The 20,579-nt window shown below is 31.2% G+C and overlaps 2 protein-coding genes and 1 long non-coding RNA gene across 3 annotated transcripts; all 3 read right to left on the reverse strand.

Moving 5' to 3' along the window:
- Positions 1 to 237: 237 nt before the first annotated feature.
- LOC108768360 (paramyosin, long form) lies at positions 238 to 19,442 on the reverse strand. Its single transcript, XM_018518761.1, has 16 exons — positions 19,041 to 19,442; positions 17,579 to 17,635; positions 14,791 to 14,877; positions 14,514 to 14,680; positions 10,883 to 11,120; positions 10,681 to 10,800; positions 10,179 to 10,328; positions 9,903 to 10,049; positions 9,575 to 9,791; positions 9,183 to 9,310; positions 8,603 to 8,715; positions 3,238 to 3,433; positions 3,033 to 3,161; positions 2,497 to 2,868; positions 1,192 to 1,639; positions 238 to 900 (listed from the first exon to the last, which is right to left on the reverse strand). The coding sequence occupies exons 1-15, from the start codon at positions 19,158 to 19,160 to the stop codon at positions 1,247 to 1,249; spliced, it is 2,634 nt and encodes an 877-aa protein (XP_018374263.1). The 5' UTR covers positions 19,161 to 19,442; the 3' UTR covers positions 238 to 900; positions 1,192 to 1,246.
- On the reverse strand, positions 3,444 to 6,719 carry LOC108768361 (paramyosin, short form). Its single transcript, XM_018518762.1, has 3 exons — positions 5,926 to 6,719; positions 3,924 to 4,517; positions 3,444 to 3,676 (listed from the first exon to the last, which is right to left on the reverse strand). The coding sequence occupies exons 1-2, from the start codon at positions 6,241 to 6,243 to the stop codon at positions 3,924 to 3,926; spliced, it is 912 nt and encodes a 303-aa protein (XP_018374264.1). The 5' UTR covers positions 6,244 to 6,719; the 3' UTR covers positions 3,444 to 3,676.
- Positions 17,703 to 18,505, reverse strand: LOC108768362 (uncharacterized). The gene is made up of 2 exons (XR_001940480.1): positions 17,936 to 18,505; positions 17,703 to 17,843 (listed from the first exon to the last, which is right to left on the reverse strand). It is a non-coding gene; the product is annotated as an uncharacterized LOC108768362 (long non-coding RNA).
- Positions 19,443 to 20,579: the final 1,137 nt, after the last annotated feature.

Genomic DNA, 20,579 nt, shown 5'->3' on the forward strand with positions numbered 1-20,579 from the left:
TACCGTTAATATTAATGAAATTATTGTGAGTTAAATCGATTTGTCACTGTGTTAAGTAGCACCATCATAAATTATAATCTACATAAAATGATTACTGAAACATATTAGAATTATTCAACCCAAAGAAAAACTTTTGATCCATTCTTTATTGATTATTTTGATTATAAAATAACAATAGTTAATAAAATTTTTTAGGGTAATATTTTTCAGAAACGTGGAAAATAAAGTACACAAACATTTTCGTACGTACGTGTTTCACTTTATTTATTAAATTAATGTTGACACAGGTTATTGTGTATGTTGTATAGTGAGAGTCGTGTATATGGGCAATAGTTACCTATCTATATAGTAATAGAATAGAATTAAAATTATCCATTTAAATACAATTGCGACACGCGCGTATAGAAGGACGTAAATTATCATTGTTCTCTTCTTGAATTTTTTATGTTTTCTCTGCCCTTACGTTTGATTATATTCACATAATTGGGACGAGAAGATTGTTAAATTTTATTTATCCATTTATTAAACGATATCGATTCTTATAATTTTAACGTTTTTGATGCTTTAATAAAATCTCTTAAATAGTGAGCGTTAATTTTTTTTTAATGTAATGTTTTCGTTGCGATGTATCGCATTTCGTTGGCCAAGTAATTTCGAATTCACGACGGGTCGTTACGTGACAGTGAGCACTATATTCGTATCGATATTCATGTTTATAGGTGCGTATTCTGGTTGCTCCAATTTAAACCCCTCGAAAATAACACGTTTGCGACCCGTTGAAAACTCTTTTTATTTCTCTCTCTCTCTCTCTCTCTCTCTCTCTCTTTCTTTCGGTCTCTTTGTGATGACTGATATCGCGTCCTTTTCTCTCTTCTTTTCTGGTAGGATGTTCAATTGTGCCTGACAAAATTAAGTACCACTTTAAATTTTCTTATTTTTTAAAAATAATTACAAAATATAATTTGTTATCCATTAATATTAGTCATACAAAATTTTCATTCTTTAATTGTAAGACTAATATTACCCAAACAAAGTCTAAAATTATGACGTAAGACGTCTTTAATTCGTCTTTTAGGCGCAAAAAACGTCTTATGACCTGATTTTAGACACTTTTTATTATCTGGGTACTATTTATTAAAAAATCTAATTATTCTATATCATGTTATGTATCGCATTTTATACTAAACATACGTTTATAAAGACGACGACGTTCGAAGTGGCAAAGGGTAAGATGACGGTGATTATTTTATAGATCCTGCCTCGTCTCCTGGACGAGGTATACCTGGGAACCGGGCACGGTTGAAGTGGTGACAAAGCTGCGGTGTTTGGCGCGGATCAAGCTTAAATTGCTCTCTGCCGTGTCGGCGCGATCCTCCGCGGCCTCGAGTTCTCTTTGGAATCGGCGGACCCTGGTGACGCTTTGTTGGGACATGCCTTCTTGCTCCTGCAGCTGTCTCTTGTAGATGCTGACTTTCTGGGCTGCTTTGTCAAATGATTCCTGCAGCAGAGAGATGTTCTTCGCATCCTCTTCAACTTGAATCATTACCTCCTTAATGTTACGCTCCTTCTTACGAAGTATCTTTACAGTCTCAGCGTGTCGGCGTTTTTCTTCGTCCAACTCGAGTTCCAGATCGCGAATCTATGCAAGAATTATAGAAACGAAATTTATTAAAAATTAATAAATAACGAAATTTATTAAAAATTAACAATAATAATGATGAATATTACAAGTACTACCAAGAAAGCATTGTTAACGAAATCTAAAAGATATTTTAATAAAACATTAAATTTGTATTATTTAATTATATAAAATTTTAATTATATAAAACTTTTATATTAATATTTAATTATATAAAATTGTATTTAAAAAAATTCAATTATTTTATAATTATAAATTTATATTAAAAAATATATCTATTACTTAAAAAATGATTAAAAAAATTAAGTTTTTCAGAAACGAAAAAAAATTATTTTTTAACTATACAGAAAATTAACTTTACAACTCTTAAAAAACAATTCTTTCTGAATTACGATTTCGACATCTTACAAAATTATAAAATCCAGAATAATTCGTTAAAAATGACGTAACTCAAAATATCATTAACTATTTAATTATTATATTTATTTTAATCAGCTAAAACAATTGAATTTAAAATAAAATAATTTCTTCTTCAAACTTTGATCATCAAATCTGTCTTAATTCTAAATTTCTCTGTCAAATATTCTCTTTTTTTTCTTTACAAAAATGATACAACTTAAAATATGCCCTTTCTATAGAAGATATTATAACCTTTTTGAAAACCTTAAGACACAAGTGCTATTTGACAAATAGACTGTGAATTTAAGTTAGTTTACTTTTGATTAATTAATAGAATAATTTTTATCTAACTCATTTATGATGATAACACGAAAATCGCATTTTTTTTAGTTGTGTTACTTTTGAAGTAAGAGAATGATATAATATTAAAATGAAAAAAGTTTTATCTTTCTTCTCACCCTGGCTTCGAGCTTGCTGATAATGCGCTTGCCTCCAACAATGGCGTTAGCCTCAACCTCTTCCAATCTCACGGACAAATTCTTTACCTCAATCTCCAGCGACTTCTTGATAGCCTCAATTTTGACAATACGCTCTTGTTCCTCATGGAGAATCTCAACGGTGTGCTTGAGTTCAGTCTGTACTCTCTGGTATCTCTCATCGCTAATTCGCAACTCCTTAGTGACCTCTTCATAATCTCCAGCCAAAGTGGCTAGTTCTTGCTCCAGTTTAGCCCTTGATGAAGCAAGGTTTACATTGATTGTAGTTAGCTCGTTGATACGGCTAACCGATTCCTCGTATTGCTGCTCGACAGTCCTCTTTGCACGCAGGGCCTTCAATACAATTTCATGCTTTATACATAACCATTACGTAACGCTTATATAATGTGGTATTTATTCGTACCTTCGCTTATCCGGAAGATAAACTAAACTTTTTAAACACATTTTGTAATCAATCTCTTTCAAGTTAAGTGCTTCAAATCAATTCCTCTACTTACAGATTCGTAATTGCCGCGAACTTCCTCGAGCTCAACCGTCAATGATTGGAGACGACGTTGACTAATGCCCAGTTGATCCAGGGTCACTTGCAACTGGCGCTGTATTTCGTCGTAATGAGCTTGTAATTCCTGAAAAATAAAATAATTAAACGTGTAAGATGGTTGCTATTTTAGACATATTGGCAGATGTAAGTGTCGATATTACGGTCAAAGTGAGAGACTGCTTCTTAATGGTCTTCTGCAAATCAATGTTGTTCTTGTTGGCGACATCCAAGGACAATTCGAGCTCGGTGATTTGAATCTGGAGTTTCTTCTTTATACGCTGAACTTCGGTCTTCAACTTCGTCTCAGCTTCCACCACGCGGGCATTCAGCTGCTCGATTTCGATGCTGGTCTGTTTACTATTAATTTCATTCGATGTAAACATATCAAATAGTTTTTTACTCTCTCTATTTTGATAAATATTATTTAAACAATAAAATTTTCAATCACAGTGCTATTCTTCGGAATTTAAGAATGACATTTTATTGGTTATTATTTCCAAACAATTTTGATACATCTAATATTTAATATTTAGTCCTACTCTTGTTATCAGTTTGGATGTCCATCGATTTACTTTATCCATCCTGGGATTTAATTTTCGGCTGCTTTTACACAACTTTTCCGTGTCTTTTAAAATCAATACTAATTGATAATGAAAGAATATAATATTATGGGACAAGGGGATATTAAAATAAATTCTTACAAGAGAAATAAACTTCTTCTAGACATAAAATCAAATATCAATTATTAAAATCATTTATTTCTATTTCACGCATTTTTATTCTTTTCTAAAAATTAAAATATTGTACCTTTTTTCTGAGAACTCAATCATAACGTCACAACTCTTACTTATCTACCACGCTTAACATTATAATACTCGCATCCTCGACACCCATACAATAGTTCCCGTCTCGCACGATCTTGATACCTCTTATCTAGAAAATAATTGCTGGACTTCTGCTCGAATCCGCGCAGCTCCCTGCTGAGCGTATCAAGTGGCTGCGTCAGCTTGTCCTCATCAATTAGAGCCTTGGCCCTTTCGTTCATCAATCTGCTATGTACCGTGTCGTCCCAGAGAGAATGCACGGTCTCCTTTTGGAATTTCCGGATATCAGCCAACTCCTGGCTCTTGGACAGATTCTTCAGTGCTTCTGTCCTTAGATGGAATTCTATTGCTTTCGCAGATTTTCCACGGAGACTTTTAGCATGCTTCAACGCGTCATTCACCTCGGTCATCATCCGAACATCTTTCAACGCCTGCAGCTTAATATTGCTCATCGCTTCCTGCTGGATCTCCTTGACCTCGCTGCGGGCACGAGTGCTGGCGAACATCAACGGCATAGGTAGTCTTTTCAGGTCCTTTCCGGTACGCGGAAAAATCTCCTTGGTCACGCGGCTGGCCTGCACGGTCTTGGCCAGGCTGAAGTCCGAGCGATTTGCTATCTTCGGGCACGTCAGGCAGACAGATGGTCAGCGTCAATTTGCACGTTGGTCGCTCGTGTTTTTCTATGCGTACATCTAACGGGCACCACCGTTTTCCGTCGTGCACGCGCACTTGTACGACGTGGTCACCTAAACTTAGCCGCAGCGGTCCAGAATGCGAAAGTAATCGGCGCCACTCGTGACCGACCCTCTTGAGAGATTCAAGAGCGACTGCCAATGCACCGAACACCTACTGTCCCTTTCGTCCGGGAACAGAGGATTTTTGTTCTGTACGATTTGGCAAACTATTCTGACTTAATCACGACTATGAGAAATAGTTCAAATAATAGAATGCCAAGAAATTGTTCGGTGCAGTATTTCGCGATATTTTTATTAGCTCGGATAGTTTTTATGAACTGATATAGGAAACTTCTGCAGTGAATTATTTAGGAAAGTTTTATTAAATGCTAATATAGAAAAACTTTTTCCTCTCTGGATATATAAACATTGCTTTTAAGATTGTATTACGTATTATGTTATAATCAAATTTCCTATTTGGTTCCAAGGAATACTAAGATATACTAGTTGTTCAACGAAAATGTAATTATCATTATTTTTTAGAGAAGATATCTCTAATATTAAAGATATGATTTGTATTATAGACTGTTAATTATGTAGAATATTAATTATATAGATTATTAATTATATATAGAATATTAATTATACTAGAATACTTTAAGACAGTATGCATGATTGCATTTAAAAGTATAAATACAAAAGTAAATTACTTTATTTTATAAATATTGTTTGTTATATATTTATTGTAACTTTTAGATATATACTAAATAATTATTTATTTATTTTTAGAAACAACAGATATCAGAACAATGTGTTTAAGTAACAATGTAAACAATTTATTTATACTGTTGCAATAAATAAGTTAGTACAATTTATTTAAATTATAAAATTTCTTACATTTTTTGCATGTTTTTAAAATCTATTTCTTGAAAATAAATTTTATATTATTTCCAATGTTGTTTCATTAAATTATGATATTTAAAAGAAAATTTACGAATGTATCAAAGAAGCAAATTTGTTAGGCAATTAACTTTTATTTATTACGTATATGAAATTAAATAAAAGAAAAAATAATACGTTGTTATTGCATATTTTTGCTAGAAAAATAAATTGTGTTATGAAAGAAAATGCAACGACGTCAATAATGACACGAATTACGCACGTCTTTCATGCACACGTCTTTGATTATTGCCACTTGAAACGAAGCAACCTCTCTCGCGGAACCAAATTTAGAAACCGAAAAGGTCGAACAGTCGCCAAGGCGCGCGGCACTCGGAGAACGGATCGCCTCATATTTCCTCAAAATTCCTCTTTGCAAAAACTTATCAGCACTTTTTTGCTAGTATCGTACCTTAAAACGAGATAGGTGATCTTTGGCTTCGTCTTCAGCGTCAATTGCATATTTAATTACATCATCTCTCGTGTAGGGTTGCACTTTTTTGTCTTCCCATAAAACTCTGCTGTCAGACCAGGGTAATTCAGGTAATTCCATTCTTCTTTCAAGCTCTGGTAAAGGTGATCTTGAAGCGATTCGCTTGGAATCTATATAATCAATCATTGGTTGATAATAATTTATTCCGTATCCGTAATTTCTTGAATAGATGTACGTTGGATAATGTCGCCATTTTGATTCCAACGGCATATAATTTGGTGGCATATAACTTGCCATTTTTAATAAAGTTTTAAACGTCCACTTTTTGTTTTATTTTTGATTCTTAAAGATTTATAGAAAAATATAATTGATGTAAAGAACTTTTCAGACAGTCGTCTCTTAAAATTTTTTGTTTCTTGACAATTCGATTATATTCTGTTATTGTCAGGTTTCCAATTTTTAATCTAATTTATTGCGTGATTTTTTTATGTATTTATGCTTTCTATGAACAGATGTACAGATGATGGTGACACTTGCAACAAGATCGTTGATAAAAATTGGGTCGATGGTTAGGTGGTATCTTTTGTAGTTTTCGTTGCGATTGCCACATCGAGAACAACCAATCAGCACCTCTCAATAATTGGATCATGACTGATCGTATTTCTTGTACTTATTAATAGAATCGTATTGTCATATATATTGTCATCATCTGTCCTTATTAATATCAATCTCTGATCTGTTTTATTATACCATCCATTTTATTTCAGCGTGAATGTTAGTGACCAGAATAAATGATCATAATAAATTTTAATGCTATATGTATCGCAAAGCATACTTTATATAATAAATAATTATAAGGTTCCGTATGTATAAAACAATATGACAATTAAAAAGGGCATAGAACCAATATTGGTTCTATGCCGTTTTTAATTGTTACATACTTTATATGTTTATATGAAATACATACTCATTGTAGAATAATTTGTAGTAGATAGACGATTCCTCTTGTAGTCTTTACTCTGATTTTGTAAAATAAAATTTTTTTTATTAAAAAAGAGCTTTTTTTAAATAAACTATGTCTATAAATGTAACAATATCATATTTCATTTTTTATCATATATAAATAGATAATTTAAATTGTGAAAAGAAATTGATTACGTCATTAAAAGTATGAATCGATCGTTGATAAATTTAACAACATTTCGTTATGTGTGTTAATAATAACATTTCTCGACTTACGATGACTGGTCAAAATTAGAATTGATTATATCATGTCTTTAATAATACAATTAACACTTATACGTTTTACTATATGTGTAATACATACATTACAATACTTTTTGCAATTTGTATTACTGATTACGTACTGTATAATGTAATTATTGGAAAATTAAACATTATATAAATACAATACTATATTATACGATGTAATTATCAAATTAAAATCCCAATAAAAATCACGCGCAAGTAATATAAGTATAACATAGTTTCATTAAAAATTAAAGCAAACTTACCTAAGCAAAAGAGACATATTTTTTTCATATCAACACAACTGCGCATTGGCACAATATTTTTAAAAATAATTTTCTTCTTTTTCCCAGATTAGAATAAAGTAAATCTTATTTTAAATCAATAGAATGTAGCTTTCTCTCTTTAAAAAGTATGTAATTTTTATTGAAGAATGTTTCACGGAGAATAGCAGATTTGAAAGTAATAAGAAATACTAATAAAAAATCAATATGCAATAACATTATGAGTTGTTGCAACTTTATTAAATAAGTAAAAAGGTCAATTAATTAATATTACCTAATAAAAATTTCTTTATATGATATATTTAAATATATACATTTAAATATATATAATTATATACGAAATATGTCCATACATGTTTACATATATTTTTTTTTTTTGTAAAATTGCTGTTTGTGGTACAAAAAATAGTAATAATAATAAAAATACTTAAAAAAGAATTAAAAGAATAATTTTTGCATTGTTTTTTTTATAAAAGATCAAGTTTGAAGAAAAAAAGAAAAATTTGTTTATACGTCATATATGTAAACATATATATTGAATTATATATATATATATATATATAAGCAATTTTCGCAACAGTTAATAAGATATTAATTACTAAAAATTGCAAAATATTGGTCTTGAATAATTTTTTACTCAAATACTATCAACTTTACAGAAAAACTGCAAAAGACAAAAATCATTTATTTTCTTCTCACAAAGTTCTGAGAATTTTTTCAGAGTTTATTATCAACTTTTTAGTACTGCATTTTCTTATTTTTATCAACGTGAGAAAATACGGTATTAAAAAATTCTGAAAAAATTCTCAGAACTTTATGAGAAGAAAATAAATGATTTTTGTCTTTTGCAGTTTTTCTGTAAAGTTGATAGTATTTGAGTAAAAAATTATTCAAGATCAATATTTTGCAATTTTTAGTAATTAATATCTTGTTAACTATTGCGAAAATTGCAAAATGGTAGAGGACTTTTCGACTCAGTTTAGTCCGCTCTACCTGCTCAAGACGAGTGGGGCCGTATGTTGGGGACACCTGTATATAATTATGTATGGGCAATTTTTTTCATTTCTTTAAACTTAATATTTCAAAAAAACAATGCAAAAGTTTAGTTATTGTTAAAAACTTACCGAATAGCTTCAATTTCTTCATCCTTTTCAGCAATGCGACGCTCAAACTCATGACGGAATTGGCTCAATTCGGCTGACAATCTTTGAGCACGTTGCTCTTCAATTTTGCGGCCCTTATATGAAATTTTCCCTTATTTAATATTTTATTTGTTATGATTTATGTTATATTTGATTTAATTAATCATAGAATAATACTTATTACCAAGAACTCTTATTTTAAATTCTATCTTTAATAAATTGTTTTTTAAAATTTGATTTGGATTTATTTTAGTAACGTTTATATTTATTCTACTAAAGATAATATTAAAAAAAAAATATTGATAAAAGAATTTGTTTTTATATTGCAACAAACTCTATTTTAGTTTAAAATATTTGAAGAATCCTAATTTCAAATAAAATAATAACACGAAAATTAATTTCATCTTATTACGTAAAACTAAAATTCTTTAAGACTTTTTTAAATATTAAATTATCTAAAAAATTTTGGTTACAAATATTACTGTTAACAGTCTTATATCATTTTGTTTACAATCAGAATAATATTCACGATATTCATATACAAACATGAATGGTTACTCACTGCTTCAGCTTCCTTGTAGGCAGCAGCTAATTCTTCGCGTTCGTTCTCCAATCGGCGAAGTTCCAACTCTAATTCATGGAGTCTGCGATTCATGTCAGCCAATTGATTCTTTGCGTCACTAAGATCATCTATATAAATGTTATTAAAATTAATAATTTTACAATTTAATTATTAAAATATTTATGTGAATCGTTTTCTACCGTCTGTAAAAAATATTTATTTTATTCACAAGGAAGTTCCCCGATTAAGTAATATAAATAAAGAGAAACTTCAGTTTTGTCAAAAACGTATAAACTTACAGAATATAATAATTTATTATAGAAATTCATAATTTATTATTGCTACTGCATTTTTAGATTGTATATTTTAAAAATAAAAAATAATACAGTCACCTCCAAGTTTCTTGTTCTCACGAGCCAATTGATCTTTCAATTCACGGGTCTTATCGAGTTCGGCATTTACACGTTGCAGTTCTTGTTGTTTATTACGAAGATCGCGCTGGCTTTGCTCATACATGGCGAGGGATTCGTCCAAGCGAGTTTTCAATTCTATATTGATCTTTTCAAGATGTTCAACACGTTTTTGAAGTTCACGAGCAGTTCCATTGGCCTTAAAGAAAAAAGTTATAATATGAAAAATTTTTCTATTTTTAAGAATGTAAAATATTTGTTTTTCAGAAAAGATATGTTAGTACAAAGCTGGAATACAATAAAATCTTACCTTTTCTAAGTCAATAATCAGGACCTCTACTTCGGATTGCAAGCGTGATTTCTGCTTCTCAAGATTATTGATCTTTACAAGCAAGGTTTCGATTTGTTCTTCTTGTTCTTGGATGCGAGCACCATATTTGCGACGAAGTTCTTCTACCTGTGTAAAATTATGTTAAGTTTTTATTAGTAACTGTTATTTCAGATTTTGATATTAATGTAATAAAGATAGGAAAGCAATTACTAAGTTGACAAAATTATATTTTTGTTTGATAAATATGCTTATTACCTCTTCGATACGAGCATTAGCCTCGGTTTCATATTTTGATCTCCATATTGAGACTTCTCCATTAGCCTTGACCAATTGACGTTCGATATCCAAACGTGCTTCAGATTCTTCTTCCAACTGGACGCGAACGGATTCCAATTCCACTTCGACCTATAATGTATAGTGACAATTATATCTAATTGTATTTATTTCTAGAAAAGATTTCTTTTAGTTAACAAAATAGTATTATTAATTACTGAATTTCAGCTATTCTTTTCAATATTCGCAACAAGAAATGGAATAATAATAGCTTAATTTCTATTTTTTTATAATTTTTATAAGGAATATTACATTAATGTAGTAAATTTATGTAAGATACTTGAAGTAAGTTATTTTTTTGGCAAAGTTAAAATAAAGTATCCTGTATATGTATACATCATATAAATATTTAAGACAGATTATATAAACATTTAAGATAAGTTATTCATTTTAAATGAAATTGTCGAAATCGATAATATTATACCTGGTGCAAAGAAGCTTCGATCAACGCACGACGACGTTCTTCATCTTCAAGACGACGACGAGCATCGTCGAGTTGACCCGCGATTTGCGTCTTTAGATAGCTAACGTTCTCGATGCTCACCTAGCATTTTATTTGAGTAATTAGTGATTCACAGTATATTAAAAATTATACGTTCTAAATTGTAAAATATCTATCGCTTTACCTTGAGATCTTGCACCTCTTTGACTAATTCAATATTCTCTTGAGACAGCCGAGTTTTATGACTGGTGATATCGACAATTGTACGGTTTAATTCCTCGATTTTGACGTTTAATTCAGATATATGTATCTCGAGTTTCTCGACTGTTTTTATTGACATCAACTTTTCTTTAGTAACATTGTCAAGTTGGGCGAGGAGCTCATACACTTCCTGCTGGAATTTCGATTTTTCCTTATCAGCCCTGGAATCATAAAATAATTTCGCTAAGAAACTCATTTTTAAACTTTTATTTTATTATTTAAATATAATACTTATACGTGTGTGTGTGTGTTGTTGTTATTGTTGTTGTGTTATGTGTGTGTTGTGTAAAAAGCAACATTAAATTTGATACAATTCAGTTAAGGAGAGGGAGAAGAGAGAAAAAAGAGAAAAAGAAAGAACGAATTTACTTATTATATGAGCATGTAAAGTCGCGTATACACTTAGCGAACGAACACCGAACGAACAGCAAACACGACATTCGAACATTCGCGTTCATGTTCGTTCGTACCTTTTTCTTGATTGTATCGAACACAGGCTGAACACCCATTCGATCTTGATTCGGTATTCGGGTTACTGTTAGTTGTCGCTGTAACCTTGCTTGAGACAACTGATATTTTTACTTGTAAATTACATAATTACATAATTAAACTTGTGCAGTATGTAATATACGAGTATATTATGGAGAATAGAGACGACGAGAACGAACTTATACGGATGATGCATGATACAGAATGTTAGTACATACAGAAAAAGTTATTTAGGCGAACAATCAAACAGCGAACACGTGATTTGCACGTCTACATCGCGCACGAATCGCTCACGAATTGCCTTTGATGTACTGCTTCATGAGGGAATCGAGTCGAACGCGAATCGAATGTTCGATTCTCATTTGCTTTGACATATACATCTGTTGAACGCAACCAATGAACGTTCGCATTCGCTATTCGTTCGGTGTTCGTTCGTTAGGTGTATACGTGGCTTAAGATAGCTATATTATATATCTATTTTTTATACATACATATGTATAACAGCTGTTTTTTGTATATATAATTAAATTATATATATATATATATATATAAATGCTCTTTTTATTACAATATTATAATTTAGTCATATTTAAAAATTACAATTAAATTATAATATCGAATTTAAAATCATTTGAGATTAATAATATTAATAAATTTTGTGTAAGTGTCCGGACATAGATACATGTCCGGTCACTGGGACGTTTAACCTTAATTTGTTAAAAATAATTGAAAAATACTGTAAAACACATCAGTAACATTAGATATAAAAGGAAAGAGAAACTTGATAGATGTTTAAATTGTAATAATAATACATATGTTTAAACAAAGTATAGATCAACACCTTGTTGCGTGTTCTCCACATGTAATGCACACATTAAAAAAAACATAATGAGCAATTCCATTTTTTTGGAAGAAATATGAAAAAAATTAGGTAATCTGGATTTATTCCTACAAGCGGTAGAGGGTGTAAGATGTCAGTTAGCCGATTCTGAAGATAGTGGGGGGGGGGGGGGGAGCCAACGTTGGGGTTGCGGATCACCGCGCGACTCGTACGGTTAAAAATAGTCATAAGCTGTGCGAGCAAAAGCGAGACAGAGAACGAGAAACGCACGAGGGAAATAGAGGAAGACAGTATGTTTTTGTACTGAGAAAGAAAAAAGAATATTAGCACAGTGAGACTTATCATACATCCTTCATAAGTTTATCTTATGAACAGATAAGAATTCTTCTTTTTGAGTGGCATCATATTTAAGATATGTTTAAAGAAGTTAATTTTTGGAAGAAATGTCTTAAAAGACTGATTAAAGACAAAAAAATTACAATAATAGATGACAATAGATGACAATCAATACAACAATAGTTGGAATAAAAATTATCAAAAAATATCGTGCAAGATTATTGAGAGAATAATCTATGTTATATTTATAAATTGATTTTTCTATTTTTACAATATTCAAAAATTTTGTCAATGTCGTTGCGTAGGTTACAATTTATAATCGGCAGTGAAATCATGAAGAAAATGTAACCGAGGTATATTTGATACTACTTGCGTCGTTGGATTTCTGAAGCCGGGTAACAGCTGTACTGATTACTTATTATTTTTAGCAACTATGTCGCTGTTTCAAATTAAATTCTGGAAAATCAGTATTCTTTTAAAGGATTTCTGATACAATAGCATAAGTATTTCCACACAGCACAGATTTCCAAAGAGCGTCCTAGATCCTAAAAACGTTCCCAGGACGTTCATTGAATAAAGTATGTTTTATGGATTGTAATCATGTTGCAACAATTTCCAATTTTTATGTAATAAAATTTTAAACATATACATATTTTTATTCATTATATAACTAGAAGTAAAGTTAATGCGTTATAACCCATACAACTCAGACTTTCACGTAATATCTAAAAGACATCTAAAGGACGTCCTAACATAAAATGCTGTATGGGAAATAGTAGTATACAAAATTTCAGATTATATTTAAATATGTCTGCATCCTTGAAAAGGATGATATGTACCAAAGATTTCTTGATTTAAATATTGATAGCGATTAATTATACAAGTTTTGATTATTATCTTATACAATTTATTCTATATTTTTTAATTATAAAAATTATATTTTAGAACATTTTGTGCATGTTTTTAAGATTACTTAATTTTTATTCCAGAATATTATTTAAAATGTTTTAAAATGGCGAAGAACGAAGCTTTGCCTTTTAGATAGTTCATGCGATTATCTGAAAAGTAATTGTTTTCCTTTAAACATTTTATTTTTAATCGAAAGCTATCAAAAAAAGCGGAACTAAAAGCGGTCACGGACGTTTCATTGCGCGGCCAATTAGCGATCTAATTAACGCGTGTTTCCAGGGCTGTCATCGTCCTTGTACGGACGACAGAATCGGCGTCTCGAAGAAGCGACTATGTTTAGAAGAGCCGAGGTACTGAATCTTCGTGTATTTCAGTTGCGAGTCATTTTCTGGTTTGGACTGTGGCCAGTGCGACTTGTATAATTCGCACAAACTTTCTTACATATAGTCACTCTCGTTTGTGACGAGCCGCGTTATAATTACCCACGTGACATCGTGATTCATTACGCTTCCTCCCTATTAGCGTCCTGTCTTTTCCACATTGCGAGACGCTTCCTTATGAAACCGCTATTTGCTACGCGCCGAATTTCCGGCCAGTTCTCAGCTGTTTATTGATGTTCCCTGGCAACACGCTTATGCGCGCTCCCGTTTTAAACAGAAGATTAACAAACGTTTACATTTGCGGTTGCTTTGTGATCGCGAATGTACACGTGTCTGTGCACTTTCTGAAATGTACGGAGTTCTGGTCTTGATCAATTAATTTCTAATAGAAATGTGAAATTTAAATGCTTAAGATATATTTGATTGAAATGTATCTAATTGAATCTATAAATATTTAACAGCTAGTTAAATATTAATAAAAAAATTATTAATGTATTTTAACAAACTCATTATGTTATCTTATTATATTAGCTGCTTATTATATTAGTATTTAAGTGATGGACAAAGTTCTATTAATTACGGTGTTTCTTGTTACTAACCTGGCACGTGCTTTAGAAAGCTGATCAATCTGATCTTGAAAGTCAACGACGACCTCCTGATGCTTTTTGCGCAAGAGATGTGCGGTCTCCTCGCTCTCGAGATGGACATCTTCGAGTAGTTTACGCAGCTTGGCCAATTCCATGTCCCTCTTCTTGTTAATCTCAAACTAAGCAAGAAAATCATTTGTGCATAATTTGTGTTTAGCTATTTAATACTACTTTTTGTAACCGCATTTGACCTAAACAAAAGAGTTATTTTTGTAAAATTCAAACTTACTTGAGATTCGGCGCCACCCTCAGCCTCTTCGAGACGTTCGGACAATTGGATGACTTGCACGCTTAAATCAGCGCGCTCACGTTCGATCTGTAAGATTGTAAAATCTTATGAAAAAAAATAGATAATTTTCAAATTTATACGACTTAAATTTATAAATTTATATAAGGTCTATATTCAAAAGGGACTAACTTTTAAGATAAATTATTAACTAAATAAGGGTGCAATGAGGATATTTCTTTGAACAATAAAGTAACAGTGACATTATAAGTCCAATATTACCTATAATTTTCTAAACAATGTTACACACAGCATGTATTATATTTTATCACATCTATATCGTTGAGTAGCAAATTATAATATTGATATAATGTTACTATTACCCAAGGATAAAAGTCAGTAAAAACTAAAATGATTTTATTTTAATTCTTAATATCAACAAACAAATTTTGTAATCAAAAGTCATCAGTCTGACCTTCATAATGTCAAAATAAAGGAACACATCAAGTCAAGAGAAAGTCAAAATAACATCTCTTGACTTGATGGGTTCCTTGAGTACTTTATGTTTAGCGGGATGTGTACAGTTAAATAAGAAAACCTTCAACATATTTTTTACAATATATATATATAATTTTTTTATATATTTGAAATAAAATAAACAATAAATGATAAAATTTTTAAATTAAAGTATATCTTTTTAAAAGCTCTCTCTCTCTCTCTTAAAAACATTTTTATATTTTATATTCTCTTATGTAACCTCTATGCGTTATATAATTAAATGTGAAATTAGATTCTTAGGAGTTTTGGTGACAAATGCAGTAAAGTTATGGTTATTATTTTGATCAAAGAAGTTGCATGACAGTGTACTTTGCCACGGTATCTTAAGTGGTAGCTTGACGTCAGGTTACTTCACATCGTGAATAGGACGATCTATTTTTGAGCGCGGCGTGTCTATATTGGGAGTCTTATTCATATTACAAACGAAGCATTTAACGAGAAAAAGGAAGATCACGATAGTACTATCATAATATTACATGAAATTGTTCAATTATTATCTTAATTAGTATTATTTAAGATATTTAATAAAGGCATCTGTTATTAGCACTATAAACACAATGTGTGTATAGTGCCAATAACACACACTTACTAATAACTAATGTAATATAAAATACACTTACCAATTTAATATAAAATATATATGAGAATTAAAATTTTGTTTCTTTAACATTTTATTACGGTTGAAATTATATAACGTACTCGATATCTGATGATAAAATTAAATTGTCATATATTTATGTATCCATGTAAGTGCATTACAAAAAATTAAATAAACTGTATGCCTTTGTATAATGGTCAAGTATTCAAAAGATTTGCAATTTTTAAACGTGATGCATTCACGTTTAAACAAAGATATTTAAGGTGTTCTGAAAGTGTACACCATGCGATGTAACCCGTCATATCAATTTCGAGGTTTATAGCTTTGAAACTCGAGGAAAATTTTTGGCAATTGTTCAATACACGTATTACGGCGTCCGTTATATACCAATCCGATTTCTGTGGAATTCTGACAAGCAATGAAATCTGAGAAGTTCTTACAAAATGTAATTCTCTATTTGAAGTTTGTTGTGCCCTTTTTGTTATACATGTAACTATATAGATGAGTAACTACAGATAAATATTATAACTAAAGAATGTAATTTTTTTCTGTAATGTACGATCTCGTCAGATATGTATGAAATTTTATAAAACTACGTACAATTTTTTAATTAAAACTTTTTAATAAGTAAAGAAATTAGTTCTAATTTGTGATAAGATATAAGATGTATCTTTTTGTTTATGCAGATGGAATTAAATTATTTTAAAATTTTATGTAAAAATTTCGTATTCTTTTTTAAGTTTGTATTTGTATGAATCTTCTCTATATAAGATTGAAACATTTAAACTGTAAACCGTTCAAATTTTTGTGAAGATTCTGTATAATAAAGTTTTCCTCGTTTCTGAAAGTAGGCGAACAGTGTTGAATACAGCGCAGGAATGCGGGAACGATCTCGAAGAACTTCGCGTTCCTAAAAATAGATGTAACTCAAGAGCTGGACAATTCGACCTACTGCGATCCATTCTACAATGAATTAACATTCTTAGATCCTTTCCATTTTCAATTAATGATGTCTGAAAAGTGAGATATATGTAATTTTGTTCGGTCAACATAATGGTCAAAATAACTCTTCGATCAAGCACCTAAGTAAGGGTCAAAATAACTCTTTGATCAAGCACATTTTGATGTTGTATTATAAATCGTAAATTACAAGTCAAATTTTTATCAGCTTCCTTGGTATTTTCATTTAATTATACTTGTTATAAAATACACGTGTCCTTTCAGTAAGTATTTTTTTAAATAAACGTAAATAAAAACCTGTCCATTATTATTAGTGCTACATTTTGATATTATTATGATGTAATAGTTAAATAATGTATATTAAGCGCCTGCGTTAATTCTTAATTATTTAAATAATATTTAATTGAATTATTATATGTTAACAAAAATATAATCTGTAATAGTTTATCTAGATACTTTAATGTCCTATAATTTTTCAATAAAAGAATGTATATAAAACAGTTAACCTAATCATTCAATCATTTATTTGCTTTTATATATAGCAGAGTTTCATCGAATATATCCTAACGTTATGAAGAATTTGATATCAAACGTCACAGCAGGCGCTCGATGTCCGCCATTGCGATTAAGAAGCTTCAAATACTGTAAGGGTATAAAAACATTCATGGAACTCACCCTCTGACGCAACTCTCTCTCAGACTCCAGGTCATCCTGTAGTAGGCGGATTTTGTCCTGAAAAGAGAGGCAATAAGTATTAGAGGATATTACATGGCGCCCGTTTTAGAGGGTCGACGCTTTACGTAATCATTCGACGAAAATATCCAAGAGTGGAGGCTCGGTATTTCGGAAAGACGGACGGCCTCCGTAGAATAGATTCGTCCTCGGTAGAAGGAGAGAACGACCTCGCGATGTCTGCTTAACGCGTCTTTGAATCGTTCGGCTGACAAGATTATTTCAAGAAAGGCGCGTATTAACGTTAGATTGCGCCAAGAAATGCCAGGCCACTTGCAAAGGATGAAGAAACGATCTTACTTGGTCATTGTAGAGATGACTATATTTCTCCTTTATACTTCTCTTGAGATGAAATACGTCCTAGAAAAGCATATCCTTAGGTCTGAAGAAAGATGGGCCAAGGTATCTTGTGGACTTAGCATAGCATTGGCAGACGGTATCAAAGCGGTATCGATCTGGCGCCTTGGCATGATCGTCATTTCAGACTGATATTTCACCGACTATTTTCGTGCACGAGCAATCCGATAGCTACAGAACGTCGTACACTTTGCTTCCTCGTTGGATTGGCACTAACATCTTTTATGGTCACTGAACTTTCATAGTTCACCACCTTCGCGATTGGTCACTGCTCCGCGATTGTTCGAATTCATTGCGTATCACTGATAGTCAACATTTTTATGTACGGAAACCTTAATTGAAGTTTTATCTTCATTAAAACATAGTGAATAGATGCGATCGTGCGTTTTCTCAGGAAGTGGAGAACGTCTGTCGATAGATTCTCTTTCATTCGCCTCGTCATCATACATAAATGTAATCGTTGTAATATCAATTAAGTGGACTGACAAATCTCATTGATTCATTTAAAATTCTGATTTTAACGTAGCTTTCCGTATTTTTTAGGAAAATAGTTAACTTCCGATTTTTACGATTATTAAATATATTTATATTGTAATACGATTTTAGTGAAATATGAGAATTTGTAACTCTTTTGTACTGTGCAAAAAATTTTTTTTAGAAATTCAATATTAAATATGTTGAAAGTATATTATATTATAAATTTATTTAAAAAATGTCTCTGGTTATAAATTTTCCGGATTATTTAATTATTTTAATTTTATCAAGTTTATTTAAACTATTACTAAATTTCTTTCTCTCTGAAGAAGCAATAATTATTTTAAATTAATTTTAATTTTTAATTATTTTTAATTTTAGACAATTTAATTTATTAAAGGCACTATAGATTTATAAATAATTTCATCCGATTTGTTTAAAATATAATTAGAAGGTAGCATTCAAAAGTTGGTTATAAGCAATTGAAGAATGCATTATTTTTAATTGTTATCATCGCTGTTGTTCTCTCTTCTACCGAAGGACATCATATCAGAGGCTTTTTCGCAGGACCTACCTCGAGTCTGCTGAGAGCGCTCAGGTCGGCGCTATATTCGATGCTAACATCGGCAGTACCCGCACCACCGGTAGAGCGATACGTGTATTTAGAGGATTTAGCAACCGCTGAAGACGCCATTTTTCTCTTTTTGTCCTCTATTTATCTTCAATAATGTTTTGACCTTTTTTTCGTATTTTGGGACCCAAGTCCTCTCGTGGATTTTTAGTTTGGACACCCTTCGCCGATAACGGTTTTCCTTTCCACTGGCTAAGTCAAATCGCCTCGGCCTCAATCGTTGGTACGTCCACTCCACTTCTTCTGGTCTTCTTCTTCCTCTTCTTCGGGGTTTCGGAGCCGACCAGCGCCCTACTCGTAGTGCGCGACTCGTCGTCGTTCGTATGGCGCGCCGGCTGTTCCATGGCTTCGTCAAAATGACGACCGACGCAAGCGCATTGATGTTGGATCCCCACCAGGAATGGTGAACATGTTCGTCACCGTCGTTGTTCTTGTCGTCTTCATCATCGCCGAGGAAACCACTAAACCACGCTGGACGCCCACGTTGTCTAAAGGTAGTCGCCAAATCGACTTCGGCTTGGCCGACTACGGTGACGAAGGTACCGAGCAGAGGATGTCACTTTCGTTAATGATCTTTATTATGTTACATAAGTTTCAAATTGTGTTATCAAAGAGTGCGTTCTTCAGTATTCTCTGAATTAATTTTTGAACATTAGCTTGCTACTAATGAATTCCAAAATATTGTATTAGAAAAGGGTTTTTTATTATCTAAGTGTTTCCAAATATTTTATGGATTGAATTATAAAATAATTGGTTCTATGTGTTTAAAGAGTTGAGTATTTAAAAGCAATATGAAAATGATTAATAATCCGCAGGAAATACGTCAACTGAAGTTTCGTTCATAGCCAGATTTAGATGGATGTGACAAGAGACCTTAGTTACGCTCCATTTGCTGTCCTTCTCAAAAGAATATATATGTATATGTCAGTTCTTAAATTTACTGTCCTTAAACTTAAGGCTCGTTTTGCACTTTTCTATTTATAAATATTTTCAGAACATTATTTAAAACGCACCTATTTGTATTATGTACAATTTGGTTTTTGTTACTTATTATACTAACACCATTTTTTAATATGGGTATAAAGAGTTCTTTCTGATGTATTTCTGTATATTTAACATCATTTTTTTAAAATTATAATAACCAAATTTGGATTTATGTTGAGCAGGCAAAAATATATATGGATATGTCAGTTCACTGTCCTTAAACTTAAGGCCCATTTTGCACTTTCCAATTTATAAATATTTTCAGAATATCATTTAAAACGCATCTATTTGTATTATGTACAATTTGGTTTTTGTTACTTATTATACTAATACCATTTTTTAATATCGGTACAAAGAGTTCTCTCTGATGTATTTCTGTCTATTTAACACCATTTTTCTTAAAATTATAATAACCAAATTTGAATTCATGTTTATCAGGCAAAATCTATATCTAAGAGGTTATTCAAATTTATGTTATAAAAAAGGTCAAATTTTGTC

Source organism: Trachymyrmex cornetzi, unplaced genomic scaffold (assembly GCF_001594075.2).
Source record: "Trachymyrmex cornetzi isolate Tcor2-1 unplaced genomic scaffold, Tcor1.1 scaffold79, whole genome shotgun sequence".
In the NCBI taxonomy this organism is placed as follows: domain Eukaryota; kingdom Metazoa; phylum Arthropoda; class Insecta; order Hymenoptera; family Formicidae; genus Trachymyrmex; species Trachymyrmex cornetzi.

Coding starts and splice junctions, on each gene's coding strand:
- LOC108768361 (XM_018518762.1), bottom strand. CDS start 6,243: ATGGCAAGTTATATGCCACCAAATTATATGCCGTTGGAATCAAAATGG. Junction 4,518..5,925: donor ATCACCTATCTCGTTTTAAG/GTACGATACTAG, acceptor ACGTGCCCGAAG/ATAGCAAATCGCTCGGACTT.
- LOC108768360 (XM_018518761.1), bottom strand. CDS start 19,160: ATGGCGTCTTCAGCGGTTGCTAAATCCTCTAAATACACGTATCGCTCT. Junction 17,636..19,040: donor GCGCTCTCAGCAGACTCGAG/GTAGGTCCTGCG, acceptor CTCTCTTTTCAG/GACAAAATCCGCCTACTACA. Junction 3,434..8,602: donor GAAGAAATTGAAGCTATTCG/GTAAGTTTTTAA, acceptor TGAAATTAATAG/TAAACAGACCAGCATCGAAA.